The 19216-nt window shown below is 45.4% G+C and overlaps 1 protein-coding gene across 2 annotated transcripts; it reads right to left on the bottom strand.

Moving 5' to 3' along the window:
• Nucleotides 1-4: 4 nt before the first annotated feature.
• On the bottom strand, nt 5-14830 carry LOC115085942 (zinc finger protein 786-like). Of its 2 annotated transcripts, none has more exons than XR_003854998.1 (3): nt 14527-14830; nt 14026-14152; nt 5-66 (listed from the first exon to the last, which is right to left on the bottom strand). XR_003854998.1 is itself a non-coding variant. In XM_029592495.1 (3 exons), the coding sequence occupies exons 1-3, from the start codon at nt 14548-14550 to the stop codon at nt 2113-2115; spliced, it is 252 nt and encodes an 83-aa protein (XP_029448355.1). In that variant the 5' UTR covers nt 14551-14830; the 3' UTR covers nt 2062-2112. The 2 variants fall into 2 exon arrangements, 1 of the variants encoding a protein (XP_029448355.1); XM_029592495.1 differs by lacking the exon at nt 5-66 and adding an exon at nt 2062-2213.
• Nucleotides 14831-19216: the final 4386 nt, after the last annotated feature.

The raw sequence follows: 19216 nt of genomic DNA, 5'->3' as shown, positions 1-19216 counted from the left end.
TTCTTCTAAATCCTCCCACTCCTCCTGGGAGAAATAGATGGCGATGTCCTCAAAGGTTACCGGGACCTGAAACACAAACCAGAAACACACTCAGCACCTTCTACATCTCATCCGTCAGGAGACCTCCCAGTGCTGGGGCTCAGCAGGACAAGAGAAGAGTTTTCTGGGTGTATACAACTCACAGTCCCAGAGCAGGATTGCAGGATTATAGCAACTGGAAACCAGTTACACATTGAACTTGGGACACAGAATCTCACTTTGCAGGACTCCTGATCTCTCTCCTTACACTCAGGAGAGCCCCAAAGTGCCTTTTCTCAGCTCCAGGTTTGCTCAAGATCCTATTAGTCAGGGCTGTCTTTGCAGTGTCCCAGGTTAGAAAGCTGCAGCAGTGATTGTATAGCGAAGACAAGGGTTTGGGGGGGGGGGGGGGGGGGGGGGGCAATCTCCTACCTGAGCAGAAGCTCCTGCAAACATGTTCCTCTCTGCTTTTGCTGCTTTCAGGATTCGAAATGAATTAGACATTAGAGGCTCTTTTTTGGGCTGGGGAAGAGCTGAGTGTTTGCCACTTGCAGTGTGGGAAGAGGGGGAGAGAAGGGCAGGGGCTGAGATGGGAAGCTAGATGTTTCTAGTTTCCATCTGTTAAACTGCAAATTACAGCATAAAAGAAGACGACTCTTTGTGTCTGAACGTCTCCTGCACAGGGCAGCAACTCTTCCTACTAGTCGCAAACTAATGACATCACACAGGATAACCCTGCCTGAGGGCACAGAATGATGACATCGCAGGAGAAGCTTGGTATGGAGTACAGCGTGGCGAGTGGGGATATCACATATAGAAGGATGGAGTTTTGCTGTTTTATTCTCACTGCTGTTCATTGTTAATTTAACAATTTTGTGGGTAGATCTGTTGACTCAACCCGACGGAAATGTTTAAAATGTGAAAGAGGTAGGGAGCTAGAATAGCTATTCTGTTGTCATTTAGCTACAAATCTGTTTACTTTCCCGCATTCTTAATCGCTCCATCATCTTCCCTGCAGATCGTGCAAGCTCAGGAGCAGTGAAAGTGAGCCAGCGCCAACCCCCCGACTCCTTGATTTACATCTTGCAGTACCGTATGCCCGGAATAGACTCCCCGACTCGGTGCCTCATGCTCCTTCTCTGGCCCTATTCAAATCCTGTATATTAAGCATGCCATTCTGAATACGTTTTCGGGTTAATGCATTTAAAAAAACAAACAAACTCCGGATGCATTAGTTTACTACATTGCATCAAGAGATCTGTTTTCACTAAAGAAAGCACACTACATATGTGCTATTTTCTTGTAGGGTTACATCACAGAGAGTCTGGTAATGCAATGAAACGATCCCCGTCTTCAATTAAACTGCACCTGTTCACCCACCTTTGAGACTTTAAATATTTTTCCTCATTCTAAATTCTTGTGTTGATCATCTGCCTTGACTAGATTGTAAGCTCTCTTATATTTATCTATGCAATTCTGCATAGACCTTACAGTGCTATATAAATGATTCATAGTATTAATAGTATAAGGGTACCAGGTTTTTGGCAGGCAAGTCTGGGACACTTCTTCCAATGGGGTTAAGGTTGGTTGGGGGGGAGGGTGGGGGCTTAGAGTCCCTGTCAGAGTTCTGGAACTGAGGAGCTGCTGTGGCTGGAGATCTTCTGAACATTGCAGCAGAGGTTCACTTCCAGCCCGGCAGCAATATCACATCCAGGCAAACAGCCAAGGCACAGATGGAAGCATCCTGCAGGCCAAAGTTAGGCCACCTTTGTTAAGCAATATGGGGAAGTTTCCCCTCATGAGAAGTTTTAACAATCAAGTATCATTATATAGACAGTATAACTTTCTGACACCAGAGAAACTCTTAAGTTGTATTACCACAAAATGTTAGCCAATTTAACCCAGCTGGGATATGTCCTACACAGAAGGGATCCAACAAACAGGAATAGGAGAAAATACTGCTCTCCAATAATAAATAATCCACATGCAAGAAAGAAGAGCAGAACAAGTATACAGACCAAGGCTTTAAATAAAGTGTTTTAAACAAGGTGTCTTCCTTGTTTTTATTATTTCATAAATGGCTACTCCAAGAGCTCAATGCAATGTAACATAGTTGTCAAACAGGTCCCCCGACACGGACCGTGTTTCGCCAGAGCTGCGTCGGGAGGGACTAACACAGTGTATAGTCTCAACCACTGAAAATCAAACAAGAAATTATATCAGAAACCACAGAGGACTGTAAAAAGAGGGCAAGTTAACATATTAGCGCCGGGACACGTACCTTGAGACTAGTCCAGTTTTGAGTCAAAGGAGAGCGGGCAGTACTAGCAGAGACGCTAATTTAAAGGGCTAAGTTTTGGCGCGAAGCACAGCGCCAATGAAAACGCACCAACACAGAATACATCCACCGATCAGATAACATACAGGAATCATCCAGGATACAGTCAAATGAAACAGAAACATTCTATTTCATTGTTAAGTCCCTTCGGAGATAGACAGTTCAGTTTAAATATCCATTTTTGTTCCCTACGTATCAAGATTTCTGCGAAGTTCCCACTCCATCTATGTGATTATCTGTCCTTGCCCTAAACTTTACGTTGGCAAAACCTCTAGACCTGTACGAACCAGAATTATTGAACATCGGTCCAACATTCGGCCCGGCCAAGAAACAGTATCTTTAGTTCCTCATTGGTCTTTGCATGCACACACAGAATCGGATCTTAAGTTTCTCATTATTGACACTTCCTCCCCCAACACGGGGTGGGAACTTCGCAGAAATCTTGATACGCAGGGAACAAAAATGGATATTTAAACTGAACTGTCTATCTCCGAAGGGACTTAACAATGAAACAGAATGGTTCTGTTTCATTTGACTGTATCCTGGATGTTTCCTGTATGTTATCTGATCGGTGGATGTATTCTGTGTTGGTGGTTGCTCGTGGGCTCGGGCTTCCCTGCATTGAGAGTTTGCCTTCCCTCTTTCATCTACCCCCACTACACTGCAGCTCCGCCTCTCGGGGCTGTCCTACCGGAGTACTTCCTGCTTGGCTGTCCCAGCGCCGACCGCCCCGTGGTTTGCCTGGCGTTCTCTTTTCTCAGACTCTCCAAGCACTGTTTACAGTTTACTACCCTACAGGGGTCGTCTCCTGGTCTCTGGGGGTCCTCCACGACTGTGCACAGAGCTTTCCAGTACTCCAACACCTTGCCTCCTGACGGTGCGGACCTGTAGGGCTCCTCCCCACAGGCTCGGGCTTCCCCGCATTGAGAGTTTGCCTTCCCTCTTTCATCTACGCCCACTACACTGCACCTCGCACCTCGGGCCAAGGGTCCACATACACACCAATCATAACACATTATCTCCCTGGATTCCTTGTCCCACCCCAGTAGTAGTATTGGTGCTCTAGGGCCTGCTGTAATATTTGCACTGGAGTTTTGCTTTTTTATATGGGATGGTTGCTGTTTGAGTTCTGGGAGTTAGTGCTGTTTTGGTATGGTAGGTTGGTTAAATAAGTTCTGAGTGACTTTTCTCAGAGTCTTGTATTCAGTGATAAATGAGAAATTACTACTTACCTGATAATTTTCTTTTCTTTAGGATAGACAGATGAATCCACAACCAGTGGGTTATGCACCTCTACCAGCAGATGGAGACGGAGCAAATCTGACATCAGCTTGCCAGTATTCTCTACAAAACCCAACTGTGGACAGACTAATAAAAACTTGATTAATAACAGACATTCATTCTAGTACTCAGTCAACAGGTCTAGTCAACAAGTCTCAGTCAACAAGTCAAGTACTGAGCTCAGACAAAGAATGTATTAACATTAGCCTAGGGACTAGATTAACACTTACCGGTAGCCCCTAGAACACAAAGCCACATAGGAGGAACATAACACAATCATTTGGCAGCCAAGGGCGGGAAGCTGGATTCATTTGTCTATCCTAAAGAAAAGGAAATTATCAGGTAAGTAGTAATTTCTCATTTCTTAGCGTCTAGACAGATGAATCCAGAACCATTGGGATGTACTCAAGCTACTCCTGAAGGGTGGGAGGCTGCCCGCGGTCCAATCAAAACTGCATGTGCTGCATCTTCCTGGGCCTGCACATCCAAACGATAATACCTGGAAAAGGTGTGTAAGGGGGACCATGTCGCAGCTCGGCAAATGTCGACAAGAGACAACAATCTAACCTCCGCCCATGACACTGCCTGAGCCCTAGAGGAATGAACCCTAACCTGACTAGACAATGGCTGCTCAGCATCCACATACATGGCTGTGACTACTTCCTTAATCCAGCAAGCTATTGTAGCGCACGAATCTGGCTCACCCTGTTTACTTCCACTGTGGAGAACAAACAGGTGATCCGACTTCCTGAGAGGTTTAGAAACCTCCAGATACCGCACGATATGTCTCTTGACATCCAAGGGCTGCAACAGGTGATATTCCTCTGCATCTTTTTCTCTGTCTAGAGACGGCAGGGAAATAGACTGACTGAAGTGAAAATCCGAAACCACTTTTGGCAAAAAATGGAAGGAACAATATATGCAGCTGAATCACCCCTGGAGTCACTCAGAGGAATGGCTCCTGCCAAGACAAAGCCTACAGCTTGGGTATTCTACGTGCTGAACAAATCGCCACTAGAAACACAGTTTTCAAGGTCAGTAATCGCAAGGAGAGGTTACACATCGGACAAAACGTAGGGCCCGCTAAGAAATCAAAAAACAGATTAAGACTCCACAAGGGTACCAGTAATCGAAAGGGAGGATGAAGATGTTTCACTCCTTTCAAAAAGCGAGCCACATCCGGATAAGCCGAAAAGGGTTCACCATTCACCTGACCCTGAAACAGGCAAGAGCCGCTACCTGAACCTTTAAGGAATTAAAGGCCAACGCTTTATTCAACCCATCCTGCAAAAATTCCAAAATGAGCAGGATCTTAACCGAACGAGGAAGAACTCAATCTTCACACCAAGCCCATACATAGGCTAAGGAAGTGGAGAACTTTCCTGCACATAGCAAGGTAGCAATCACTGCAAAAAAATATCCACGCTTCAGCAAACGAGCCCTCTCAAGAGCCATACCGTAAGACAAAATTGATTCGGATCTTTATGAAGAACTGGCCTCTGCCGCAAAAGATCCCTGTGCGCTGAATTCCAGAGGGGGGAGTCTACCACGAGCCTTCACAGATCTGCATATCATGGTCTCCTAGGCCAATCTGGTGCCACCAGAAGCACCATCCCTCTGTGAAACCTGACCCTCCAGCCATTCCTGCATGAGAGCATCAATGCCCAATGACTTTGGCTCTCTTCTACGATTGAAGAATCGAGGGACCTCCGCATTGTGAGAAGTCGCCAGCAGGTCTAGAAACAGAAGGCCCCATCGATCCACTATCAGCTGAAATGCCTTGTCTGACAATACCCATTCTCCTGGGTAGAGACTCTGCCTGCTGAGAAAGTCTGCTCTTACATTGTCCTTTCCTGCAATGTTCAAGGCTGAAATCTCCTGAAGATGCACTTCCGCCCATGCCATAAGTTGGTCTATTTCCTGCAACATTTGTTTCTCCTTGCTGATTAATGGAAGCCACTTTCGTTGTATTGTCTGACATTATTCGGACTGCTCAACCTTGCAACCTGTCACCAAACTGTAAGCATGCTAACCGGATCGCCTGGGCTTCCAGCCAATTGATGTTCCAGAGAGACTCTTCTGCACTCCAGCACCCTTGCACTGTCAGTTCCTGACAGTGAGCTCCCCAACCCTGGAGGCTCGCATCTGTCATGAATACTAGCCAGTCCAGTGATTTTAGGGAAACTTCCTTTCTTAGATGATTTGCATGTAACAACCTCTGTAGTTGACAGCAGACCTCCATCAGCAGGTGGATCCGAATCGAATAATCCTGAGACTGTGGGCTCCAACGAGACAGCAGGGAGCGCTGAAGAGGACGCATATGTGCCCTTGCCCACAGCACCACATCCAGGATACCGCCATCAAACTGAGCACCTGTAGTAAGATTACACTGCCAGGACGATTATGTTCATCAATAGTCTCATCTTCGCCAACAATTTCTGAATAAAACCCTCCGGCTGGGAAATCTTGCCCTGCTTCATGTCAAACTGAAAACCAAGATACTCAAGTGACTGAGATGGCTGAAAACTGCTCTTGGCCTGGTTATCACCAACCAAGTTCCTGCACCAAGCAGATCACCTTGTGCATCACCAGGAGGCTCCCTTTCAGAGACTTAGCCCAAATCAGCCAGTCATCCAAGTACAGGTGTATCAGGATCCCATCCTTTCTCAACTCTGCCGCCACCACCACCAAAACCTTGGAAAAAGTTCTGGGTGCGATGGCCAGATGAAAGGGCAGCGCTCAAAACTGATAATGACATCCCAAAACCACGAAGCGCAGAAAGTATTGGAGCTCTATTTGGATGGGAATATGGAGATAGGCCTTGGACAGATCCAAGGTCAGAAATTTCCCTGACTGCACATCCATTATCAGTGAGCGCAATGTTTCGAAAATTAGCCATCTGCAAATGACGGTTGACCCCTTTGAGGTCAGGATGGGACAAAGGAGCCCTCCTTCTTGGGCATAACGAAATAAATATAATAGCGATTCGTATTTTCTTGCGACATGGGCACTGGAACCACAGCCCTCAGACTGAGGAGCCTTGACAATGTACACTCCACTGCCTGTCTCTTCTGTGGAGAGTGGTAGGGAGATACCATGAATATATCCCGAGGAACACTGCGAAACTCCAGCGCATATCCATCTCTTATCACCTCCAGGATCCACAGGTCTGATGTGATTTCGACCCATCTCTGACAAAAGAGAAAGAGGCAACCCCCTATCTCCTGTTCCCAGGGGTGGATTGGCAGATCTTCATTGGGAGGCTTGGGAAGTTCCACTACCTGAGCCTGCACACCGTCTGGGCTGTCTGAGATGACAGGACTGAGACCTACTGAAAGTTTGAATCCTCTGAAAGGTCGCTTCTCTGTAGGGTCAAAATCACTTGATCCCCTAGCATGACCTCTAATGCCAAAGAAGCATGGTGTCTGCTTATCTTTCAGTAATGAGGAATCGGGGATTCACCCCATTTCTGGCCAAACAAGAGTGAGCCTTTAAAGGGCAATTTCATAAGGTTAGCCTTGGAGGTTGCATCGGCCGACCAATTTCTCAGCCATAACTAACGCCTGGCTGCTATTACCGAAGCCACCCCTCTGGCTGAGTTGCGGACCAAATCACAGCGCACATCTGCCGAAAAGGTGGTTGCTGGCTCCAAAACTGCCCTGGAATTCACTCCAGCTTCAGTGACCTCCTGTGAGAGAAGTAAATAAGAGCGAGCCACCAGGGAACAACAAGAAACTATCTATAATGTCATTGCTTCAAATGCTTGCTTAAGGATTACTTCAATCCCGCTGTCTATCGTGCACGTCCTTCAGGGCTGCTCCTCCCTCCATGGGGATAGTCGTCCACTTGGAGACGGCACAAACAAGTGCGTCCACTTTCAGAAAACGCAAACACTCTCTCGCCACTGGATCAGGGGGTACAGACCTTCCAAAACTCGACCCTCTTTGAAATTAGCCTCCAGGGTGCCCCACTCAAGATCAATCAATTCTTGAATGGCCTCCATAACATGGAGGGAAAAAACAAGAAGCTTTACTCAAAGAAATCAAAATGGGATTTTAATGTGGCTCAGATATGGAATCTGCCCCAGGTTCTCCCAGCGTCTTTAATGTCAGATCCAGTAGCTCATCTCTGTTAAAGAACTGTCCAGTCCCGGAGGACTTTCCCCATCTTCCAGGGAGTAAGGAATGGCTTCATAACACGTGCCATCCGGATCCCTATCAGAGAGACCTGCTGCCGATCTAGGGTGTAGTTCGGCACTTAACAGTAGTACCAGGTGAGTGAGCGGTCACCACCTGCGTCTCTGACTTAGCATGATTGGACAGGACTGAGGACTGCGCTTGAAGAAATGATTGCAATCCTTGAAAAAATTCTACCCAAGAAAAGGCAGAAGGATCCATATCAAAACCAGAAAGCAGCCCATGAACCAGTTAAGGGAGTTCCAGGATCAGGCGCCCCTCCTGACATGTCTTTACCCAGACCCTCATCAGGCTGGGAAAACCAAGCTTAGTAAAATCAGAGGAAGATAATTCACCCTGAGCCTCTAAGCATGCTGGTAGAAGTTAGAGGGCTGGCCAGGCTGAGATGCCCGAATATGACGGAAAGGTGCTGAGGTTTCTTAGCTATAGGCACCCTCAGACTGTCAGTATGCTTAACAGGCGACTCAAGGTGTGCATCCAGCTGAATTCACGCTGTAAAATATATGCGTCCAAAACGTAGGCATTCAAAATTTAAGCGTCCCAAGGCTAGGTGTCACAAAGCTAGACATCCCAAACTTAAGTTCACAACCAATGCTCCTAAATTAGGCGCGCGTCTATCTGTACGCACAACACAGACGCCGCTATTACCTGGATGCCCAAGCAGGTGTCCGACTAAGCATCCAAAAACTGGATGCATGACCTGGACACACAGCCAAAAGCACTTGATTGAATAGACAGTCCTGAAGAGGGCAGTCTAACGCACAGGAAAAGGTGTTCAAACGCTGCTGCGGCCTACCACGCAGCACACAGAGAAAAGCCTAAGAGCGGGGCCTAGCCTTAAAGGGGCTGCTCAAACCGCCAGGCTGCCCAAGTCCCTTATTCTCCCTCAGAGGCAGGAACGAATGTCGGAACGGAGCACTGAGCACAAAGACCGGAGAGAAGAGGAAGCCCAACAAAAAACCCTCCTTCTCTGTCTTGTCTTTTTTATTTTTTTTTAAGCTGAGTGCAGAGATTGTCTCCGGCTGCAGGGGGAGAGGGCATATACCGTCACCACTGCACCCGGCTTCCTGCACCCACTGTCTTTCAGCTGCCAGACCAAGGCACTCATTTGAGGGACCACAGAAATCACCTCAGGTATTCTCAACTGGGGGAGGGACCACCTGATATCACTGCAGGAGAGCGGGGCAAATTAAATTTCCTTTTAATTTCTCCTAAAACTTGGAAGGAATCCCCGGTAGGGAGATGCACGTCCACCATCTGCTGGAAGTGGAGAATAAGAACATAAGACCATGCCGTACGGGGTCAGACCAAGAGTCCATCAAGCCCAGCATCCTGTTTCCAACAGAGGCCAATCCAGGCTACAAGTACCTGGCAAGTACCCAAAAACTATCCATCCTTGTTTTCCTTGGATTTTTATTCCTAACAGTATTCTCTCCTCCCTCCTCCAACCTTATATTTCCCTTCAACAGCCCCCGATCCCCATCAACTTCCATTACCCATTACCTCGCTCCAAAGCTCTCTAGACTTACTGACCTTCTCATCTCAAATCCTATCAATAAATCCATGACTTTCGTTTTCCAGCAGATCTCATTCCTGCCTCCATTCCCTGATTAAACATTGTCCCAGCTACTTAATTTCTATGATTATTTTTCTTATATCCTTTCTACTTCACGTTGTCTCACTCCTAACCAAGCAGGCTGATGTTGCTACAGGAGTATTATAAACTGTGATGGCAGCTTTGCTCCGTCTCCATCTCCATCTGTTGGTCGAGGTGCATAACCCACTGGTTCTGGATTCATCTGACTGGACACTAAGAAATGCTAGGTATGCACGTTTTTAAGTGTGGGAATGCTTGTTGTGCAGCTGCAAACACGTGATTGCCTGTAATGAATGAGAATAAATCCGGGTAATGCATGTTGTTGTTTATGGGCTTTCAATATTATAGAGGGATATGTTTTTTGTTTTAGCTCTCTACTGAAGAAGTAACAGTTTTAAATTCTTAGCATCTTTTCTTCTGTAACACCTTATAGCATGGATTTCAGGAAGCCTCAGAGAAGGGATCCTGAATTCCCTTCCTTTGCACCAACAGCTCTATCTGCGGGGGAGGGCGCTGCCATCCCCCCTCCCCCAAGTTGCCAGACATCTTTGTTCACCATAAATCAGAATATAGAAAAAGACAGGCTGATATGAATATACACTGGGGGCCAAAATTCTAAGCCGGGGCGGATTGGCCTATCGGGGGATCGGGCATCCCCCCGGTGGGCCGGTCGCTCCAGTCACGTGGTCTGCCGTGCGCGGCCATGACAGAGCTGCGCTCGGCAGACCACGTGACGTGTCCTGGGCGGAGAATACCCAGGCCAGTCGTCCTCGGGAATCCGCCGCTGTTAAGAACATAAGAAATTGCCATGCTGGATCAGACCAAGGGTCCATCAAGCCCAGCATCCTGTTTCCAACAGAGGCCAAACCAGGCCACAAGAACCTGGCAATTACCCAAACACCAAGAAGAACCCATGCTACTGATGCAATTAATAGCAGTGGCTATTCCCTAAGTAAAATTGATTAATAGCCATTAATGGACTTCTCCTCCAAGAACTTATCCAAACCTTTTTTGAACCCAGCTACACTAACTGCACTAACCACATCCTCTGGCAACAAATTCCAGAGCTTTATTGAGCATTGAGTGAAAAAGAATTTTCTCCGATTAGCCTTAAATGTGCTACTTGCTAACTTCATGGAGTGCCCCCCTAGTCCTTCTATTATTCGAAAGTGTAAATAATCGAGTCACATCTACTCGTTAAAGACCTCTATCAAATCCCCCCTCAGCCGTCTCTTCTCCAAGCTGAAAAGTCCTAACCTCTTTAGTCTTTCCTCATAAGGGAGCTGTTCCATTCCCCTTATTATTTTGGTTGCCCTTCTCTGCACCTTCTCCATCGCAATTATATCTTTTTTGAGATGCGGCGACCAGAATTGTACACAGTATTCAAGGTGCAGGCTCACCATGGAGCAATACAGAGGCATTATGACATTTTCCGTTGTATTAACCATTCCCTTCCTAATAATTCCTAACATTCTGTTTGCTTTTTTGACTGCTGCAGCACACTGAGCCGACGATTTTAAAGTATTATCCACTATGATGCCTAGATCTTTTTCCTGGGTGGTAGCTCCTAATTTGGAACCTAACATTGTGTAACTACAGCAAGGGTTATTTTTCCCTATATGCAACACCTTGCACTTGTCCACATTAAATTTCATCTGCCATTTGGATGCCCAATCTTCCAATGTCCCCCTGTAATGTATCACAGTCTGCTTGTGATTTAACTACTCTGAATAATTTTTGTATCATCCGCAAATTTGATAACCTCACTCGTCGTATTCCTTTCCAGATCATTTATATATATATTGAAAAGCACCGGTCCAAGTACAGATCCCTGAGGCACTCCACTGTTTACCCTTTTCCACTGAGAAAATTGACCATTTAATCCTACTCTCTGTTTCCTGCCTTTTAACCAGTTTGTAATCCACGAAAGGTCATCGCCTCCTATCCCATGACTTTTTAGTTTTCGTAGAAGCCTCTCATGAGGGACTTTGTCAAACTCCTTCTGAAAATCCAAATACACTACATCTACCGGTTCACCTTTATCCACATGTTTATTAACCCCTCCCTACTTCCTCCTGCCGAACCAGCTCCACCTACCATCTGCTGGAGGCAGAGAACTACCGACACCTTCGCTGCTGACCCAGCCTATACAGAGAGTGCCTCAGGGAAGAGGTCAGGAACTCTGCCTCCATCTGCTGGTAGGGGCATGTAAGCCATGCTGAAGACTGGTCTGGCAGGATGAAGAGGAAGTGAGAGTTACTAAACAGCTGAAAGCTTTGATAAACCCCTTCAGGGAAGACAAGAGCCTGTCTATCACAGTGCCCTTGCAGAAATTACGTACTTTCTTTGACACAACTAGGAGGCTCCTGAGGAGGCAGATATAAGCTCCTCCCATGGTCCCTATCTGATTCTTGTTATAACGTCCATGACAGTGGAAAAGAAAGAAACTAATGGAAGGAGGAAGAAAGTACCAAAGAAGGTAGGAAGATGCCCTACTAGACTTGTTCCTCAGTTCCTGTCCGTAGCTGCAGAAAAGTACCAGTCTCCCACCCCGGCACACTTCCTGTCATCTCTGCCCATTTACACAGCTGGAAAGCTGACTTTAAGAACTTGTCGGGAACTTATGGCGAGCTGTCTGCAACTTTTTCTTTTTCCTCTCAGAAAACCATCTGCCATTCCCAGGTCGATCAGACGTTTCCAGACTGCATGGACATTATGGAAGCATCTCCAGCCTAAGCCCTGGGGATAGCAGAACTCCCTGCATGTGTCAGCAGCCCCCAAGAGCGGACCTTGAACCTGACAGCCGGACTGCTGCTGCTAAGAGACTGTCAGCCCCTGCGCATGCTTTCCTGGGCAAGCACACAGAAGAACTGGGCTAGATTACTACTTCAGTGTTGGGTATTTAGTTTTGCTGTGCATGGTGTGAGAAGTGCGGGTTGGACCCAATTTTGATGCTGGTGGCACAGGCATTTTCAAATTGAGAAGAATATGTATGTGTTGCACCACGAGTTTAGACAATGTCTCATATAACTGTGATTCATTGTGAACAATTGCATGTCAAAATAAAACCATAATAAAACCATAAAATGTATAACATAATTCTGATCCCTGATGAGCCTTTTTTTTTTTCTTCAAATTTGGTTGGGATCTAAACAGTCTCAGCTATTACATATGTGTCTGTCAGCCCTACAGTCACCTGTGACATCCATTCGACCATCACCATAGCAACACAGCCAGATGTGATATCCCATTCTTACTATAACCCCCTGACGCAGCCCCGTGTGACATCCATTCTACCCTCACTATAACCCCCTGACACAGCCCCGTGTGACATCCATTCTACCCTCACTATAACCCCGACACAGCCCCGTGTGACATCCATTCTACCCTCACTACAACCCCCACTGACACAGTCCCCTGTGACATCCATTCTACCCTCACTATAACCCCGACACAGCCCCCTGTGACATCCAATCTACCCTCACTATAACCTCCTGACACAGCCCCATGTGACATCCATTCTACCCTCACTATAACCCCCTGACACAGCCCCGTGTGACATCCATTCTACCCTCACTATAACCCCCTGACACACCCCCGTGTGACATCCATTCTACCCTCACTATAAACCCCACTGACACAGCCCCCTGTGACATCCATTCTACCCTCACTATAACCCCCCGACACAGCCCTGTGAAATATCCATCCTACTCTCCCAATAACCACTTTACCCAGTTTCCTGCCGCAGTTCAGTGTTAGATTCTGCATGAAAAGTTAGAAATGTCTATGGCGAAGTTTTACAAATTTTTTGGAACTTATGCAATGATTTGTATAGACTTGTATATTAAATATCAATTTAATTATTTTATTAAACATTTTGTGACACTTCCTATGTGTCTAGATAGTTTATTTTGTTCTTTTGTAATATTTTTTCTGGGTGAAAGAAAAGGGACCTTATCGATAGGTGCAGGGACATTAGGAAGGGAAATCTCTCAGGGGATGGTAACTCAAGGATGGAGGAGAGCCTTATCAGGTATAGGGGGAAAAGAGAGGAAGGGATGGAGAATTTGAGATGGGAGCAGGAGGAAAAATGATCAGAAATAGGCCAAGAGGGAAAAGCAATTGAATCAGAAATGAGAAGAGAATCTGGGATGAGGGATGAGAATTTAGGACTTGATATAAGTTGAGAGAGAGGATACAGAAGCTGGGGGTGAAGGAAGAAAGGGGCAAGTATAGGGATTTACCAGGACCAGGGTGTATAGAGAGGATGGTTCCAGGAGAGGTTTGGAGAGGCTGGATACCATTTCTTATTTCTCCTCTCCCTCACAATCATATAATGTTAATCAAATATCACTTCTCTTTCACAAACACAACTCACTAATCCTTTATCCCTTCACAACTCACTAATCCTTTATCCCTTGCATTTCCATTCTCATCTCTGTTGTCCACTAAAGTCTTTCTCCATAGGTGTCTTGCTAATAGGATGCAATGTGATCTTTGCAGCACTCATTCACTCTCTCACAAAATCACATCTGGAGACCCTCACACCCATGATGACACTGGGATGCTAATAAAAATGTAAAATTTTCCCTTACCCAGTGAGCTCATGGTCTCATAATTCTCCTTCATCACATCCTTGTAAATCTCCTTCTGCCATTCTTCTAAATCATCCCACTCCTCTTGGGAGAAATAGATAGCAATGTCCTCAAAGGTGACTGGGACCTGAAACACAAACCAGAAACAAAGTCAGCACCTTCTCTGTCACAGATATCAGAAGAACTTACAGCACTAGATCTCAGGAGGGTGGGGAAGGGAGAGTTTTCTAGTATATATAATTCAGTCACATAATGCACAGTCCCAGAATAGGATATTAGCAACTAGAAACCAGTTACAATCAGATCCTGGGACTGAAATCTCAAATTGGTATTACTCCTGATCTCTTTCATTACATTAAGGAGGGTCCAAAGTACCTTTTCTGTAACTCGGGACTGCTCGGGGACCTATTTACAGTCAGGGCTGACTCTGCAGTGTCCCGGGTTAGAAAGCTGCAGCAGGGTTTGTACAGAGGGGGTTGGAAGCTGGAGGCAATCTCCTACCTGAGCAGAAGCTCCCGCAGGCATTTTCCGCTCTACTTTTGAATTGAGGACTCTTTCTCTGGCTGGGTAAGAGCGGAGTGTTTGCCTTTTGTAGTGCAGCTTGAAAGGCAGTTACAGAGGCAGCGGGAGGGAGGGAAAGGAACAAAAGCTGAGATCTGGAGCTGGAGGTTTCTGGGTTCAGCTATTAATCTGCAAACTAAATGATAAGAGAAGCAAATCTCCGGGTAGCCCTCTGTCTTCAGCACAAGGACAGCTCCTGTCTGTGCCTGCTGCACAGAGACTGATGACATCACTGAGAGTAGGGCAGAGCTATACTCTGAGCGCAGACTGATGACATCACTGAGAGTAGGGCAGAGCTATACTCTGAGCGCAGACTGATGACATCACTGAGAGTAGGGCAGAGCTATACTCTGAGCGCAGACTGATGACTTCACTGAGAGTAGGGCAGAGCTATACTCTGAGCGCAGACTGATGACATCGGGCGGAGCTTTACAGTGAGAGCACCAACCGATGACATCAACACAGGGAAGGCGGAGCTTTACATTAAGGGCACAGGCTGATGACATCAGCAGCGTATACTGAGCAGGATTGGATGTGCACAGCTCTCATCCACCCCCCCGTCTTCCTGGCGGAGGCCGCCTGTGGTTTGTTTGCTGGCTGCAAGCCAAGCTGTCCACATCCGGGGAAAGAGTGAAAACTGTTGGAGACGCCCAGCTGTCTGTCAGGACTCCAGAGAGAAATAAAACTGCAGCGCGGTGTTTCCCAGGAAGCCAGCGATGTGAATGTTGCTGCCGGAAGCGCTGCACTACAGCCCTGCAGGACTCGGCGGGGAAGGACTCTGCCATCGGCATCCCTAGCGAAACCTGAACCGCTGCGCTTTTTCTTTTCTTTTTTTTAATTTTTGCCTCCCCGGCCCTGATAGGCCTTGCACGGGGCGCTGCTGCATGCAGCTTTCCCTGGTCTGCTGTTGTTCTGCCGGGCCATGGGAATCCAGGAAAGAGCGCCGCGGTTCAGGCTGCCGTGTGATTTGGTCTGCTTTTTCTCCGTTTCTGGTCAATGATTGCTCCTGGGAGGGGAGGAAATCCAGGAGATGAAAGAGGCCTTGTTGTGGTGGGGGAGGAGGGCGAAACAAGAATGAGCTGCTCTGAGGGAGAGAAGCTGCGATGGATGCTTTGCTCTGGGGAAGGGAGTGAAGCAAATAACATAGTAATGACAGCAGAAAAAGGCCAAATAAGTCCATCTAGTCTGCCCAGCAATTTGCCGATGGTAGTACCTGCCGCTCTGTGCAGATTACCCCCAATCAGAAATGTTATATCATCTCTTTCTTTAAGTCTTCAGGGATCCGCATTGTTTGTCCCATGCTCTTTTGAATCCATTAACTGTTCTTGTATTCACCATCACTTCTAGGAAGGCACTCCAGGCATCCACCACCTGTTAAGAAATATTTCCTGATATTGGTTCTTAGTCACCCGCTTGTTGTGCAGCATGGCATTTTTAGTAGAATTTGATTTAAATTGATAAAAAGTAAAGAGCCCATCCAATCAGACTGCTCAGGTGCTGCACAGTCATTTACTCACAACTGTGTAAGTGCTTGTGTTTCATCATTCTTGTCCTATGAAATTTTCAAACCTTTCAACTTCTCTTCCACAATTCCTTCAGCATACGTCTTGCTCTACTTTTTCCATATCTGTAAATTCCATTTTTCCCCCTTTGAAATGATAGTTAAATTAGCATTTAATCTCCAGTAGCTGAATGTCTTTTAATGCTCTGCAGAAATAGACATACCTTTTACATGGTGTAGTGTCCAAATTCAACAGGTTGCACTCCTAACCGCCAGCCATCCTGAGACCTCCATCAGTAGGAATAAGTGCTGCACGCTTTCTGTGATTTTGTCCCTAATATGTTTTTAGCGTTTTTCTAATTCAAATAAAATTGTGTATACTGTGTATTCACTTTGTTTGTCTGTGTACACATTATCTCCTGACCGGTAACATGAAATAGACTTAGTTTTTGGGTACTTGCCAGGTTCTTATGGCCTGGATTGGCCACTGTTGGAAACAGGATGCTGGGCTTGATGGACCCTTGGTCTGACCCAGTATGGCATTTTCTTATGACCAATTCAACCTCGAGTAACCATTTTCAGAACAAGAAAATCTATATAAAAGCTAGAAACCAAAATAAAGGATTCCCATTAAATGTATGGGCCCTTTGCCCTGTCTCTGTAACAATATTTGTGTGTACCTCTCTTCTGCCTGCATGGTCTGCAAGTCTTATTCCAAGCATTATATTCCAAGCATTATTTCCCAAGCAACTTGACATTTGGCTGGTGCTACAGTACTGAGCCATCAACACACAGCCTCAGAGGACTTGGAAAGTCTGTACCAGATCTGTTTTTCAGGATATCCGCAATGCCCATGCAGAAGCTGTATTTTTACACATTTCAGCTGAAAACAAGGTTAATTTGCATATTCCACTGAGGGTCCCAAGCACCATGTTTGGGGATATGTTCACTGCATGTGTGTATAATGCTAGAATATAGCACTTCTGCATCCTCAGCAAGAGACAATAAGTGTTACTAAAAGATTTATTTTCTGTGTGACTCCTGGAGGTCTTGTCATCTCATATTCCCAGCACCACAATATTAATCTGTGCCAGAAATTCCTGCTCTTGTTGCTGTGTTATGGAAACAAGAGTATTGTTTTCTAATCACCGCAATGACATGGTCTTAGTGCTAACTGGCCATGCCTTTAATGATGTATTTCTCCTTGGCAGGGCTGTCTGGTATTTTCCTTCATCCCCTGTACAAGGACATGGCTGTGTTATCATTTCATGTATAATTCATTGATTTACAGGTCTTGGTTTTGATGGACCAAGTTATGGCTTGGTTTTTTGATGGACCAAGTTATGGCTTGGTTTTTATGGACCAAGCCATAACTTAGCTAGAATAGTTTCCCCCTATCCAAGTTTCATGCACCCCTGGTTCCATGTACCGCCTCTGGGTGAATTCATTTCCCTGTTTCAATGTAAACCGATGTGATTTGTATGTCATACAGGAACACCGGTATATAAAAATTAAAAATAAATAAATACATAAAGCATTCTTAGCAAAGACTTTAATCCTCTGCTTGCATTGCTGCATCGTATAATAGAAAGACTAGGGGGCACTCCATGACGTTAGCATGTGGCACATTTAAAACTAATCGGAGAACATTCTTTTTCACTCAACGCACAATTAAACTCTGGAGTTTGTTGCCAGAAGATGTGGTTAGTGCAGTTAGTATAGCTGTGTTTAAAAAAGGATTGGATAAGTTCTTGGAGGAGAAGTCCATTACCTGCTATTAATTAAGTTTACTTAGATAATAACCACTGCTATTACTAGCAATGGTAACATGGAATAGACTTAGTTTTTGGGTACTTGCCAGGTTCTTATGGCCTGGATTGGCCACTGTTGGAAACAGGATGCTGGGCTTGATGGACCCTTGGTCTGACCCAGTATGGCATGTTCTTATGTTCCTATCGTATTGGTCATTTATTCAGAGTCTCATGGTTAACACACACGAATAAAGTAGCAGAGGAAATAAACCCCACAAAACAAATAAGAATCAATAAGCATAAACAAACCAACCCATGGTACAACGAGAAGATAAAGGAAATCAAACGAAAGCTGAGAAAAAAAAGAAAAGGATTGGATAAAAGATAAAACAAAAGAGAATCTAACTAAATTCAGAAAACAACTAGCTTATTACAAAAAAATAATTCTAGATGCAAAAAACCAATTCTTCAGTTCAAAAATTGAAAATCTGATTAATGATAAATCAGAGGCCCCCCCAGAACCTACCAGAGAATAAATGTAACGAAATAGCACACTATTTCATAGACAAAATCACAAATCTAAAATCTAAGATCCCAAAATCAACCAAACAGGATATTAAGATGCACAAAAGAGATGTAACACAATGGCTAACGTTTGATGAAGTCTCAAATCTTGAAGTAGAGTCCATGATAAAAAAAACAAACTAAATCCAGCACCACATAAAATTGACACCATACCCACCATGGACATAAAGATACTAGCAAACACAGCTTCACACACATTAACCAAAATCATAAATCTATCCCTTAACAAAGGATCGTTGCCAGATGTACTAAAAGGAGCTATAATCAAACCGATTCTAAAGAAATAAAACAGCGACCCAAATATCTTAAATAACTACAGGCCAGTCTCAAACCTATCACTAATTGCCAAATTGATAGAAAAAACAGTACAAAAACAACTAGCCGAATACCTAGACAACAACAGCATACTTTATCCCTTGCAACATGGCTTCAGAAAACACTATAGCACTGAAACACTATTAATCTCTCTAACAGATAATGTACTGCGAGGATTTGATAGCGGAAACACTACATTATGGTACTATTAGACTTGTCAGCAGCATTTGACACAGTAAACCATAGCATTCTACTAAAAAGGCTGTAAAACAATGAGGAGGCAGAGATCAAAGTAAGAGAAGAAAGGACAAGCAGAGACAGAGGACAGAAATCAAACAGCAGACGCAGAGGCCGATGCAACAACTGCGCAAAAAATGGGCGCTCGGTGTTGTGCAGAGGAGAGGTGGCTATCAAGTGGGTTGGGAAAATGGACGCTCAATCTACAGCGTCTGTTTTCTCCCGCTACCAGCATAGACGC

This window comes from Rhinatrema bivittatum, chromosome 2, assembly GCF_901001135.1.
Source record: "Rhinatrema bivittatum chromosome 2, aRhiBiv1.1, whole genome shotgun sequence".
Classification (NCBI taxonomy): Eukaryota; Metazoa; Chordata; class Amphibia; order Gymnophiona; family Rhinatrematidae; genus Rhinatrema; species Rhinatrema bivittatum.
The sequence above is the reverse complement of the archived record's forward strand: the minus strand, read 5'-3'. Positions and strand labels throughout refer to the sequence as shown.